At 28.6% G+C, this 13,162-nt stretch overlaps 1 protein-coding gene across 8 annotated transcripts in view; it reads right to left on the bottom strand.

Moving 5' to 3' along the window:
- Positions 1-3,318: 3,318 nt before the first annotated feature.
- LOC131955783 (protein FAM13B) overlaps positions 3,319-13,162 on the bottom strand; it is a 29,405-nt gene continuing 19,561 nt past the window's right edge. For 7 of the 8 annotated variants that reach the window (XM_059320046.1, XM_059320039.1, XM_059320043.1 and 4 more), the window contains 13 exons: positions 12,664-12,747; positions 10,526-10,591; positions 10,340-10,389; positions 10,080-10,138; positions 9,901-9,982; positions 9,511-9,683; positions 9,322-9,405; positions 8,805-8,888; positions 8,604-8,672; positions 8,240-8,481; positions 7,903-8,004; positions 7,196-7,250; positions 3,319-7,094 (listed from right to left, as the gene is read on the bottom strand). In XM_059320046.1, coding sequence (XP_059176029.1) covers positions 7,014-7,094; positions 7,196-7,250; positions 7,903-8,004; positions 8,240-8,481; positions 8,604-8,672; positions 8,805-8,888; positions 9,322-9,405; positions 9,511-9,683; positions 9,901-9,982; positions 10,080-10,138; positions 10,340-10,389; positions 10,526-10,591; positions 12,664-12,747 — 1,231 coding nt within the window. In that variant the 3' untranslated portion in view covers positions 3,319-7,013. The remainder of the gene's footprint in view (positions 7,095-7,195; positions 7,251-7,902; positions 8,005-8,239; positions 8,482-8,603; positions 8,673-8,804; positions 8,889-9,321; positions 9,406-9,510; positions 9,684-9,900; positions 9,983-10,079; positions 10,139-10,339; positions 10,390-10,525; positions 10,592-12,663; positions 12,748-13,162) is intronic. The other variant, XM_059320045.1, reaches the window with a different exon arrangement.

Raw genomic sequence — 13,162 nt, forward strand, 5'->3', positions numbered from 1 at the left:
CATAAAGCTTTGATCATAAAAAGCATTAAAGAATTACAAGTTTTTTTCCATTCATAAATGCAACATTCGGAGTTGTAAATAGATTGTTGATTAATCTCGTTCCTAAGGTATCCAAGTATTATCTCTAGTATGTAAGTTCAAATTGTGCTGAGTTGCTACCTAAATAATATTTATGAAAAAAAAAAAATTGTCACCTGTAAATACCTAAGTCATGTTGTCACCCCATGATATTGTCATAGTTAAATGAGTGTCAAAGCACATCAAAAAGCAGCAAACATATTGCAATGCAGTATTTCTATTTTTTTATTGTACCCTATGAATGATACAAAGCTATCATTTATTTCTTCTAAATGTCCTATCACACTTTTTAAATTTCATCTTTTTTTTTTCAAAATTATTTTTATGCATGGTTTGAATATTATTTCAATTTTTTTCCCCTTCACTAATTGTTAATGGACTACACAGTTTGTTTTGCAGATTTTGAAGAGATAATAACCTATAAAATTAATAAGCAAACTGAAATATGGAAAAAAAATGTAATGGGTTTATAAAAAAATAATCTGAAACTACAGTTGAATGTCATAAATTTTGTCTATTTTTGTGTTGTTCCATTGATGTTTTAACACTTATCTAATATTGTGTATAAAACCATTATTTTTTAAAGCAGAGATTTTTGCAATATCAGTGTAGCCAACTTTTGTTTCAATCTATACAATTTGTACAAAAAAAAGCAGCAACATAGTTATTTCATTCTCATTCTAAATTATAGTACTGTCAATACAATAAAATTATTGCAAAAATCATTAAATGCTGTTTATTACTTTTTAAAATTGTAATGTAAACCATATAAGCTCTTGATGGTTGTGCTTCTTTCAAGACATTACAAAAGATAAGTGTACTCAAATGTTTTTTTTTAAATATTAGCTGTTCCATTTGATTATAGCAGGAAGTTATTTTATCTGTATATATACTTAAATACTCTGTGGAATAAAGTGTTTTGAATTGATTTTTCCCTAGCTTGTATGCACATTTAGTTATGCAGAATATTGTACTTTTGTCACTAAAACAAAACTTATAAATTACTGTCAAACATCTTTTTGGGTAATTTGGATGGGTATTGTCTATAAGGTGTTTTTGTTTGGTGTTATTTTTTTTTTAAAACAATATTTCAACTAGCACAAAGCTTTAGTATACAAATATGTACCACTAACAAATAGTCTGCAGCTGTTTTCTACCTAACAATTTTTAACCAAGGTATACTTTTAAAAAGTGTGAGTTGTTTTTTCCCAGTTTTGATAATTTTATCAATTGATCCTTATAGAGGTGTGTAATCACAATTTTTTTTATAAAGGTGTGTAACACAAAAAATATATTACAGTTAAATATACTTTAAATGAACAAGAAAGAACCCTATTTATCTAGCGTTAGCATGGTAATAAGATTACTTATGAGTAACATATTTCTTTACCCTAGAATGTTCAAGAATGGAGTCTAATAAAGTTACTTTCCCCCCAGATTACTTGCTATTTTGCTATCAGTGTTTTTTAAAAATTATAAATCGTTCTCATTGTATCAGTATTATTGTACTTTAAAAGGAATTATAAATGATTTTTTAAAAAAAGCAGGGTTGTAAGTAACTTTAATATGGTGATTCAAACATACACTAAGCAGGTTAACACCTAAATAACATTTCTGCATAAAGCAAAGTCTTGTCAGACTTCATCAAGTACTTGTATCTGGCCAATACAGAAACATACCAAAAGAAATGTTGTTATAAAAAAGTTAGGACTTAAAAAATCTACAGTACAGTAGGCCATTACCATTGAATATAAAACAACAAAATACAAACATGGATTAGTGTGAATGTCTCTTACATGTTACAAAATAATTTAAATCTCACAATATTCAAGAGATAAGGCTTTTACCAAATACTTAAAAAATAGATATTTTTATTGAGTTGTATTGCTTGTTGTATGGGTGTCTCTTAAATAGCTTCATTAAAAATTGTCAACTCTACAAAATGTGTTCTAAGCTACATTCATTCAATACTAGTAATTGATATAACCTGTACAAATATACTGCTAGTATATACAATTTTTGTATTTTTAAATAGCTATTCTTTCTATATGTTTAAGTACCCAATTGAAGAATCATGGGCTTGGATTTTTCAAAAATTCACTTACAATATGTGCCTCATTCAGTTTATAAAAAACATTTTATCTATATACACATTTTCTACAACAAATCATTGGAGTTAATTGCCATGATTTACCAAACAATATAATACAATGAAGTATAATCTAACCTATGAAAAACTCAGAAATTTCCAGTTGATGACCTACAAGCTACACACAGTAATACAGCCACTTGTACAACAGGGCAAGGTTACTCATTAAGGTTATAACACTAATAATTTATTTAGTGTGTGTAACACAAGTTTAAAGAAATGTTTAATTTCACTGTAAATATTCTACCCAATTATTGACAACATATGGAACATTGTTTATTTATAGTTCCTAACCAAAAGCATTTGCTGCCTATTTGTAATTAGAACTTAAGTATTATGAATTTTAAAAAAACTGTGATCAAAGAAAAATAATAATAATAAGAGCCTTAAATGACAAAATGTCAATGGTCATAAAACCAATGTATTTAACTAGATATTACCCCAAGTGGATTAGTTGTATCTGACTAGTTGGATTTCACAAGTTAAATTTTTATCATTAATCAAAAGGGAAAGCACTATTTAAGCTCAATATTTTTTAGAAAGTATCAACATTAAAACAATAAGGAATGATTAGAAAATACAAAAATAATGTTTAAAAAAAACAATTGTTAATGTATTAACTGCAGTGCAAAAGTTTTTATTTCAATATAGGTTTATCAATAAAAAAAAACAACTGCTGATACATTTTGTTAAATGTTTGCTATTTTTAAAATCTATCACTTGCAAAAAGAAATGTGTTTTTCTTAACTGATGTGTCAATAAATTTTGGATGAATGAATCAAGCCATATTTCCATATTTAAAACCTAAATAGTAAATGTTGACAAGAGCCTCCCTCTTTAAAAACATAATATTATACCAAGCTACCTTAAAACATAAATAAAAGGTTGTATATTATTACATATCACAGTCATTCAAGTAGAAGAAAAATTGTTTTTAATAACATGTACAAAATTTTTACTTTTTACATCATTAAAAAAGTGGCCAATGGTGCCTATTTACTTGAAGAATATGTATATATGTGTGTATATATATATATATATATATATATATATATATATATATATATATATATATATATATATATATATATATATATATATATATATATATATATATATATATATACACACATATATACATACATATTTATGCATTAGCAAACAATATGGAGTACACATAAAACCTGTTTTCTTCAAGATAAAGACTTTCAAATCTCAAAGATTACAAATGTTTTGATTATATGCAGGTATAAATGTGATACTTGTTTTATAATCAAACACGATCAACAAAAGCATGGGCCTACATAGTTTGTGTAAAGTAGGGCATTCTTGGTTAATACATGTGAACTAGTTTGGTCTATTCCAACACTAAATCATCTAGAACTAGACAACAAAAATATCCAAAATAAGAAATCCCCAGAACTGACAGCAAGCAGTTGTTTCTGTACAGAACACAAAGCCAATGTCTGGAGTTTTTCTCCTAATCCATTCTTAGCTGTCAGCTTAGGCGATTTTTAAAAAAATGTAAATATATACATACTCCAGTTATAGGAGGTGGTAAAAATGAAAAGAAAAAACAACTTCTATACTCAAAGTCAACGCAGGTTGAAACTACTTCAGGTCACAACACAAAGTCTACAAGTGTCCACTAAGTAAAGAAAGTCCAAATCTGTTTCTTAATGTCTCAAACTATCTTGATATTTTAAGAGCATTATCAAAGAATGAAATCTTAACAGCTAATGTATTCCTCTAACAGCGAACAGCGGCAGTAATGGGGAATATTTCTTTACATGGACAAATATGAATATTCTATTTCTGAGTTAATTTTTATTAAGACAATTCTAAGTGACAGTTTGAATGAAATTTCTTTAACAAGATAAAAAAAATAACTCAGTGACAGTTAATGCTAATGTAAGGTAATGATTGTCTATGAATATGATGTATATGTTAATAGTGAAAATAATTGTACACAAAGAATCAGCTCAATACACTAAACAACAGATTTTATTAAATGCACTTTATGATTACTTTATGAGCTAAAATATTATTTCTGATCATTTGCACTTTATGTGATTATTAATATGATGATGCCCTGAAAACTACAACAATGCCCTGAGATGAATATGAAAACAAAGATTTCATTAAGCAAAAAAATGTCGATATGTATATATGCAAGTAGGACAACAGAGCTTTTAGCTGGACAGTTGTCTTTTTCTCAACAGTTTCCAAAAAAAAAAAAATCCCCATTAACAATGAGCAGTTAAAAAATTTTCAGGAAGCCAATGTCAATAGATTAAGAAGCAAGGGTTAAACATATTTTTTCACAACTTGTTTTTTTTTACTATATGATGTGTCTTTATTTTTTCAGCTATACTGGATTTGATAAGAAGGAAGTGTTGGCATTGAACACTGGAGACAGCAGCACACAATTAGCAGTTGACCAGCCTTGTTTATATCAAGTTTCAGTTCGTTTGGTAGTGTCAAGGAATCGATGAATGACAGAAAACTAAATGTATTTACACTCAACCAAAGATGTTGGCTGAAAAACAATCATGCTTAAGTATATGATAGACAATAAGGCAAGTACAACATTTTATCTTAATTACAATATTTTTAGTAAACTTTTTCTATAAATCTATGCATATTATTTGTAAATGACGAAAAAAGACATCAAACACACAATTCCAGTTATGGTTCAGAAAAAGTTTACCTTCAAACTTTTAAGTAATAATTTTCCTTATCTATTGATTAATTTCAATAGTATACTATGAACAATGGACCAAACAGATCAACAGACAGTGTCTTCCCACATTGTCCTAAAAGGAAATAAATATATGAAATGGCCAGGCAGAATTAACAACAAAGTGCGGAATACATGCACACAAACAAGCTATATAATGCGTTGCTATGACAGTATGAATAAGGCCAGGATGGATATTAATAAAAGAAAAATAAATATCTATTTGGACTAGAAGTGCTTTTAATTTGAAAATTAATTTAGCTATGAGATTGCGAAAAAACTGGGGCTTTTAATGTCAATATTCTTTATACTGTGAACTGGATAAAAACAAATCTGCAGAAAAATAATTTCTAGCATAGACATAGCACAACCATTAATAGAAAAAAAAGCTTGGCAAGGAATGAGTGTTTATAAACAATGTATATTCACTGCCATATTTTCAAGAAGTATTTTAATGGTAGCAGTTGTAAACATAAAATAACAGAACATGATGAAAAAAATGTCATGCCACCTAATTATATTTTGTCTGTGTGATACATGCAAAGTTAAAGGTGTGTTTACATGATAGTGATTGACAGTTCTAATAATGAATAGTTCATGCAATTTAAAAAAAAAAAAACTTTTTGAAAAAAATTATAACATTTTTTAAAATATAATTTTTTTTTATAAAATGCTAATTATAAAAAGAACTACTACCTACTAAAATGAAAAAAAAGCATGAGCATTCTTTTTTAAAAAGTGACTATTTTAATAAAAGAAGAAAGCATATGTTCAAAACATTTTAAAATTGCTTATTTAAGTATAATCACCATTATAAAAAAACAACATCAACCAGCACAATAGAAAAAACATGGACAAGTACAAAAGTATATATACAAGTATATTTATTTATATATATATGAAGCTAAATGATTCAGCTTAAAAATATTTACACATTTACTCAACTAGAAAACATGTGCATCAGTCTTTAAAACACCGGTATAAAAGGGGTCTAAGATAAAAGTAATCAGAGTAGCAAAATGTTTTTTCTTTAAGATAGCAATTTTTAAAATAAGACAAGAAAAAAGCCATTTAATAAACTTTTTGTGATTTTTTTTTTTTTGTTAAAAATAATTTAAATTAATAAACCAACATTTTCTCTGAAATCAGCTATTTTTTGGTTTGGTCCCCATATTACTTACAAAGTCTGTAAAAGTAATAAACCAACAGCCAATACAACACCTGTGGCATGTTTGCTCAGCACAGGTCAACATGGGCACTTAGAAGATCCAACAAAATTTCAACAAGAGTATTTGATACTCATGACGAAAAACTTTTTCACATTATTGATATGCCATTTCTTTTATTAAGTAACATGGAAAAAAAAATCTTACTGAAATTTTTAAAAGTGTACACTCAATCATAAACAATCTAAAAACGTAAGGATAAAATTGGGTTGGTCAATTCATGAATAGGTAAAAAAAATTTTTAATTTTATTTAGATACACATAAAATGCAATTGTTGGCATTTGGTGGTAGGCAAGTTGTGAAATGGTTAACTATAAGAGTGAAATTGATTAGTTCACTGATTATAAATATCAGGGATTTAACATGCAGACTTAAGAAGTTAAAAAGAATGAAAGATAAACTTTCCAAACAATAACTGACTTAAATTTTGCAAAGGAATATAAAAATTTTGCATTTTGCCAATTTCTTTTTTAGAACTGATACCACAATAACATACACTAGTCACAATGTACACTTTAAAATAAAAAATTCCAAATGCATCTTTAAATACATGCTAAGATTTTTTATATGAAATAAAAAAGTTTCTAAATTCACTTTAAAAAAGAGAAAAATAGAAAAAAGAAAGCCATCTTTAAAACAATTGCATACAATACTTTTATTTAAAATGTTGAATGCTATACATCCTCTTAAAATAAATTTAAAAAATGTTTTTAAAATTTTTCTTAACATTTGTTTTAACAAAAATATATTTTTTATTTAACTGCCGTCTGTTTTCCCAACAAAATCTTCTATTTAGATGTTCACAATTAAAAACAACTTTTAACTTCTGAGGGGAGAATTGAGTGATTCATGATGTTTAAGTACCAAAGCTTCCAGCAATCGCAGTCTTGCTTTTACTTTCTGTAAAAAATAAAATACATTTATGATTGGTAAAATTTCAACATATTAATTTTTTGTTCTTAATTTGTACTTTTAGTACTGGTTTGAAAAAGCAAACCAACCTTGTAATCTTTATATTCTGTTTGCAAAGGATGTCTGTCTTCCTTAAGAACCTTCCTGAAATCAAAATTTAAAAAATATTGAAATTAGTATAGACTGAAATGATGTAGTCATACAGACCTAATATTTATAACAAACATTTGATGTTCAGTAATATAAGATAATCTCAAGTTACAAATAAATAGGAAGATCCTGAGATGAAGCAATGGAAGAACATCCTGACATGAAACCTGAAACCATCAAAGTACTTCAATATCCACTAAGGATCACCAGTAATCAGATCTTCTCACATCAGTTAGTGTTATGATACCATTACTGTGGGCGTTCTATTCTTGGTCACACAACGAGAATATACAAGACAGGATACTTATTTCTTTCTATTTTTGGGTTTTTTATTCAAAGTGCTAACATTGTGAGTTTAGTATCCCAGTAGACTTATTATTGACAGGACATAGGTTACCTCACACATCAGCAGCATAACCCGAACTCTCTAGCATTCATTCTATAGCAACAACGTTCTCTACCCTTCACATCCCTATCTTTTTATGCACTTTACACTTCATTATACACCAGCACCAACATTCATTTGTACCAATTTGTACTCACAGAACATGCATAATAACTGTTAGAATAAGCTTATGACCTCTGAAAGTATTACATAAACTTAAAAATTGTAACTAAAAACAATTTCTAAACAATAAGTCCTAACCTTCCATTCTTCTGGAGAAAACTTTCTTCAAATTCTCTAAGCAATCTCCTCAGATGTTTTTTCATTTTTCTGGATGATTCTATTTCAGCATGCAACTCTGTCCTAAAACAAATGACAGGCCATAGTTGAAAAAACCCAACTTTGTCAAGAAGTTCAAGGGTGTTATTAAAACATACTACTTTAGTTACTAAACAGTTTGTGTTGTCCACATGCAGCTACCTTTATTTATGTGTTAGTGAAGTTCGCACACAAAAATTAAAAAAAAAAATGGTATTGTGGATTTTGTTTAGAACAGAAAGACACTATTAATATCAAAATAGAACTAAATTTAACTTACAGAGATAGCTCATGAAGATGTGCATCTCCTCCACCATAATCCTCCTTCACTTCATTCCCCCCTCCTCCAGCTTGTTGTAGACCTTTATCAGTGCCTTTACTATAAGATGCAGGGAGATCTAAATCTCTCATGACATTAAAGTCTCGGGACACAAGGCCAAAATCCACGGTACCAGATTCTTGATGATTGTTGCTGTCCTCTTCACTGTCTGCAGTAGGCACATGAACATGTATTGGGTTCCGCTGATGGAAGAGGTGATAGTTTAATCATCTTTGTAAGTCAGTTATCATTATGTAAAGCAAATAATAAATTTATATAAATCATCTTTTAGAAGTATTATTTTTAAGATGTACAAAATACTTACAACGAAAGAACGAGGTATTTCCATCATCTGATCTTCAGGAACTGTTTGAAGTTCAAGGGAATTTCGAGGCTAAAATATTCAAAATATATTTTTTTACGACCCTCTATATATGAAATTTTTTTTTAGAAGTTTTAAATTATAAAATTGTATTAACATTAAGAAACTTTCAAATTGTAAAATTGTAACACTAAAAAAACTTACAGACATGGGTTTAGCCAGCATCCTTTTGACAGATCTATATCTGTCATACAATGGTCTCATGATGTCTCGATCTTCCTTGCTCGTCTGTAAAGAGAGGTACATGTATATAAATTTCAAGCTTGTAAATAATTTATGTTACAGATTTTACAGTAAACTTGGATTAATGTTGCTCACCTGTGGGAAATTTTAAAGCAACAGCCAATAGAGAAAGATATCAAGGCCCATAAATGGGGAGGGATCGGACACACATTAAGAAAAGTAAAAGAAAACATCGCAAAACATGCTTTGGACTGGAATCCCCAGGGAAAAAGGAGGGTGGGCAGGCTAAGGAAAACATGGAAGAGAACAGTTGAAGAAGAGGCGAAAACAGCTGGGCTCACATGGGCACAAATTAGGGGAGCAGCCCAAAACCGAGTCCGCTGGAGATGTGTGGCTGCAGCCCTTTGCTCCCCAGGGGCCACAAAGGAATGATGATGATGATGAATGTTGCTTAAAATTAAATATTTTTGGTACTTACTGGTCTTCCATGTAAGCTTTCAAAATGAAGTAGAGCTCTTTGTACAGCTAGTTTTTCTTCTTGAACTTGATCCCTAGTCATTTGCTGCAAAAGTTTAAAACAAGCTTCACTAAAAGTTACATATATTTTGATGGTTTAGGCCGATTTAAATTTTTAAAATTTTTTTTTATTTAAATTTATTCTCATTACTGTAACTTCTTCAGGTCTTCCACATTCCTGTCTTTTGTCAGACAAACATTGAAGGATGTACTCCAGTGTTGTAAACACAGTGGGAACAACTGGTGGAGATTGTTCCACCCCAGATGATGACGCGCCACTGTTGTGACGAGATCTGTTACCTTTTTCAGTCTCCTCTTTTAAACCTGATTTATTTATTAAAGATTTTTTGTTGTTGTATTATTTCAGTTGCAATTCATGCATTTTGTAAGATATTTGATATTCTTATTAGACACTGAGTTTAATTACATAATTATTTTCAAAAACAGAGGATCAGTTTTGTAAAAAGGTAATTTATCAGTGCTTTGGTTATTAAGAGGAAAAAAAGATAATGTTTAAAGTGTGTGGTTAAGCCCAACTCACGCTTAAGGTCTTTTCTAGCTTTTGATAACTCATTCATGTACTTCTTAATATCAGGCTGGGTTGCTTTCTCTCCATGTGTTGGCTTTAAGAAGAAATTATGTTGATAATTCCATTACCAAAATTTACTTTTAAAAAAAAATACATTTATAATTCATTAGTTAGAATACAAATTGTTTTACCTTGTAGCCATGCTCCTTTTCAAAGCTTTCCTCAAATGTTTTTATTTTCTTTTTCAAACCTTTTAAAAAAAAATAGATAATTATTTATAAGTCATTCAGAATTGTTGAAAATTAGTTTTAGTGTAATAAAAGTTAACAACAGCGAATTACTTGTCTACATTGTAAAACAAACCAATGTTATGACTGGTAAAACGCAATAGTTAAGCAAAATTCTGTGCAATAACTATATCATATTCTAACATACTTTAGAAAATGAGTACCTTGGATTTTCTTTGTAATTTGTCGGTGGCGATAAGTACCATCATCATCACTGAAAAATTAGATGAAAATTAAGGACTAATGATATCTAATGCATTTAGTATTGAAATACAAATTTAATATTTCAGTCTGCTAATTTATTAATACAAGAATATAGATGAGAACACTTTAAAAATATCAGAAACTACCTGTATTTCTTGTATAAATCTTGCTGCACAGGTGGTGAAGGAGGGATATCAGTATTTAATGATGCTCTGTTGAACAAAAATAAAATATCAAATTATTAAATTGATCTCTGATTATTAATTGTTACTGATAAAATATTAACTACCTCAGAAGTCAAATGATCTCAGTTTTAAAAATTTGGGTTCAAACAATTTATATTTCACAACTATTTTAACTTATTATTGAAATAATTTAAGTTAATTCATTTACAAAGTTTTTTTAACAAATAAGTACTAATAGGAAAGCAGTAGCACAAATTTAATAAAATAAGCCCTAAGAAGGAAGATCCCAAATAAACAATTTAGTCAGATTAGCACAACAGTCTGTTGACAAAACCTTTTTAGGTGGGCAGAGTGACTATATTACAACAGAAATACAATCATGTGATGTGCTACTTTTTTTTACAATTACAATAGATAAATTACATGCTATTAGGTACTTTTTATTTTATTTTAATTAAAAGGGTGATACAATTCAGAAAAAAAAAGGATTTAATATTAAAATTAATTAACTAAGACATTAGGCATAAGAGTGATGATATGAGACCATCAATAATCATCTGGCCTTACTATAAAAGTTGGGGTTGGGTAACCCCCCCCCCTCATTAATTCTGTTATCTGACAGATTTAATGTAAGATTTTGCTTACTATAAAAATTGTTACACAATAAAGGTCAAACCTCAATTTTTCTTTTTCATTTTTAAAACACATTTTAAATGATACTGATCCGATTTCAACAATTGTTTCTTGATGTTTGTTGTACACTGACATTTTTTGCTTATTTGTCTGATATGCTGGGTAGATGTTAGAGCATAATCTATAGTCTGAATTACACTATTAATGTTATATAAAATAATTTCTGCAGTCTAAAAAATACATTGTCAGAAAAGTTCCTATGTACCTATTTCCATCATTAAATAAAAAACAGAATGAAGCAGCATTGGTAAAATGTCTAGAATGAGATGATGGTGAAATAAGACACACCCCTCACGCCCACTATGTATGTTAAAGAACACAATAAATTGGGGCAACATACAATTTAAAAGAGACAGTGATTTCAAAATAAATAATAAAGAAATATTTTAAATTCATACTAAATCTTTCTCAGCCAGTTTAACTAAGTAATGAAAAAATGGTATACAACTCTTGTTATAAGCCAGATGAGGAGGGAAGGAGTAATTGAAGGTGGGAAAATGAAAAAAGTCAACTGAGGATGGGTTATGTCCTGTTCCCAAAAGTTAAATCAATCTTTTAAAATGAAAATTGGATGATTAAAAAAAAATAATTTTTATGAACAGTTAAACATCAGTATAAAATATCTAGGTTTCGGTTTGAACTGTGGTAAGAGAATTTAGTTACACTAAACTTGTTACACAGTATTTTAAAGACACCATGGCCATTCATGAACAGTTACAGATTTTACATTACTGCAGTGTAGAAAATATGTAACCAAAGTGCTTGAATAAATACAAGAAATTATTCTAAAATAGATTAACAACAGTTTGTAAATTGATATCAAATCTTTGTCACAAAGTATGGATTTAGTGATAAGAAACATGCAAGTTATACAAGGAAGCAATAATTTTAAGTTGCTTTCTAGCTTACATAGTGTAACAATTGTATAAGCAAGAGGTGCCAGTACCAAAGCAAATATATTAAAATATTTCATTGTCAATGGATCACACAATAAGTTAAAAAAATATCACAGACACATAATTTTAATAAAGCAATTAAAAAATGGTCAATTAATTTTAAAAAGCACTTTTAAGTAATGGCTAAAAATTTGGTCAGCTTAAAAATATCAAAATGTAAGCAACCAAGGGGCCATCCTTAAATAATGTCATGCAGTTTTGGCTACTTTAATCACATGTTTTAAGCCAACTAGCTATAAAACCTGTAATTCAACAGTTAATATAATAAATGTAAATCATCAAATTATTGAGAATAACGAACAGTGTGCAAATTTAGATAAAAACTGCAATCTTATCATATCTCAGTGAGGCATGACATTATTTTGGAAACCTCCATCATAAGGTGATCCTTGGCAATGTCTGCTTTAATTATTTATATATTTAAATGACAGGAAAATAAGGTCATGTCACCTGAACAGACCACTGCTACAGTATGCACTAGGTGACATTGGTGCCTCATAGACAACAGGTGCTGTTGAATCTGGTTCACACCAGCTAGAAAATGGTTTACAGTAATCTGATAAGTGACTTATGCAAACACCAGTTAGATATACATCGCCTAACTAAGTGAATTCAGTGGGCTGTTCGTTTTCAAGTATTTTTAAAAAGTTCATAAGTCTAGTAAAGTTTTAGAAAGAACATTTTACTATTCAAAGTTCTCACTAAAAAAACAAATTAAGTTTAGTACTAGAAAAAAATGACTTAATTTTGGACATGCTCTTGGAAAACTACTAGCTTAATCAATCTAATAAGTTGAATACAAATTTACATATCATACTTTTATTTTTAAAAATTATTTATACAAGATATTGATTCAATTAAAATTTGTAAAACATACATCATAATTTTGACAAAAAGGTAAAACCACTCAAAAATTTCAGAAACTTTTTAGTTAATAGAAATAATTAAT

The sequence above is a fragment of the Physella acuta genome, unplaced genomic scaffold (assembly GCF_028476545.2).
Source record: "Physella acuta isolate Inbredline_101_S28 unplaced genomic scaffold, ASM2847654v3 ptg001101l, whole genome shotgun sequence".
Classification (NCBI taxonomy): domain Eukaryota; kingdom Metazoa; phylum Mollusca; class Gastropoda; family Physidae; genus Physella; species Physella acuta.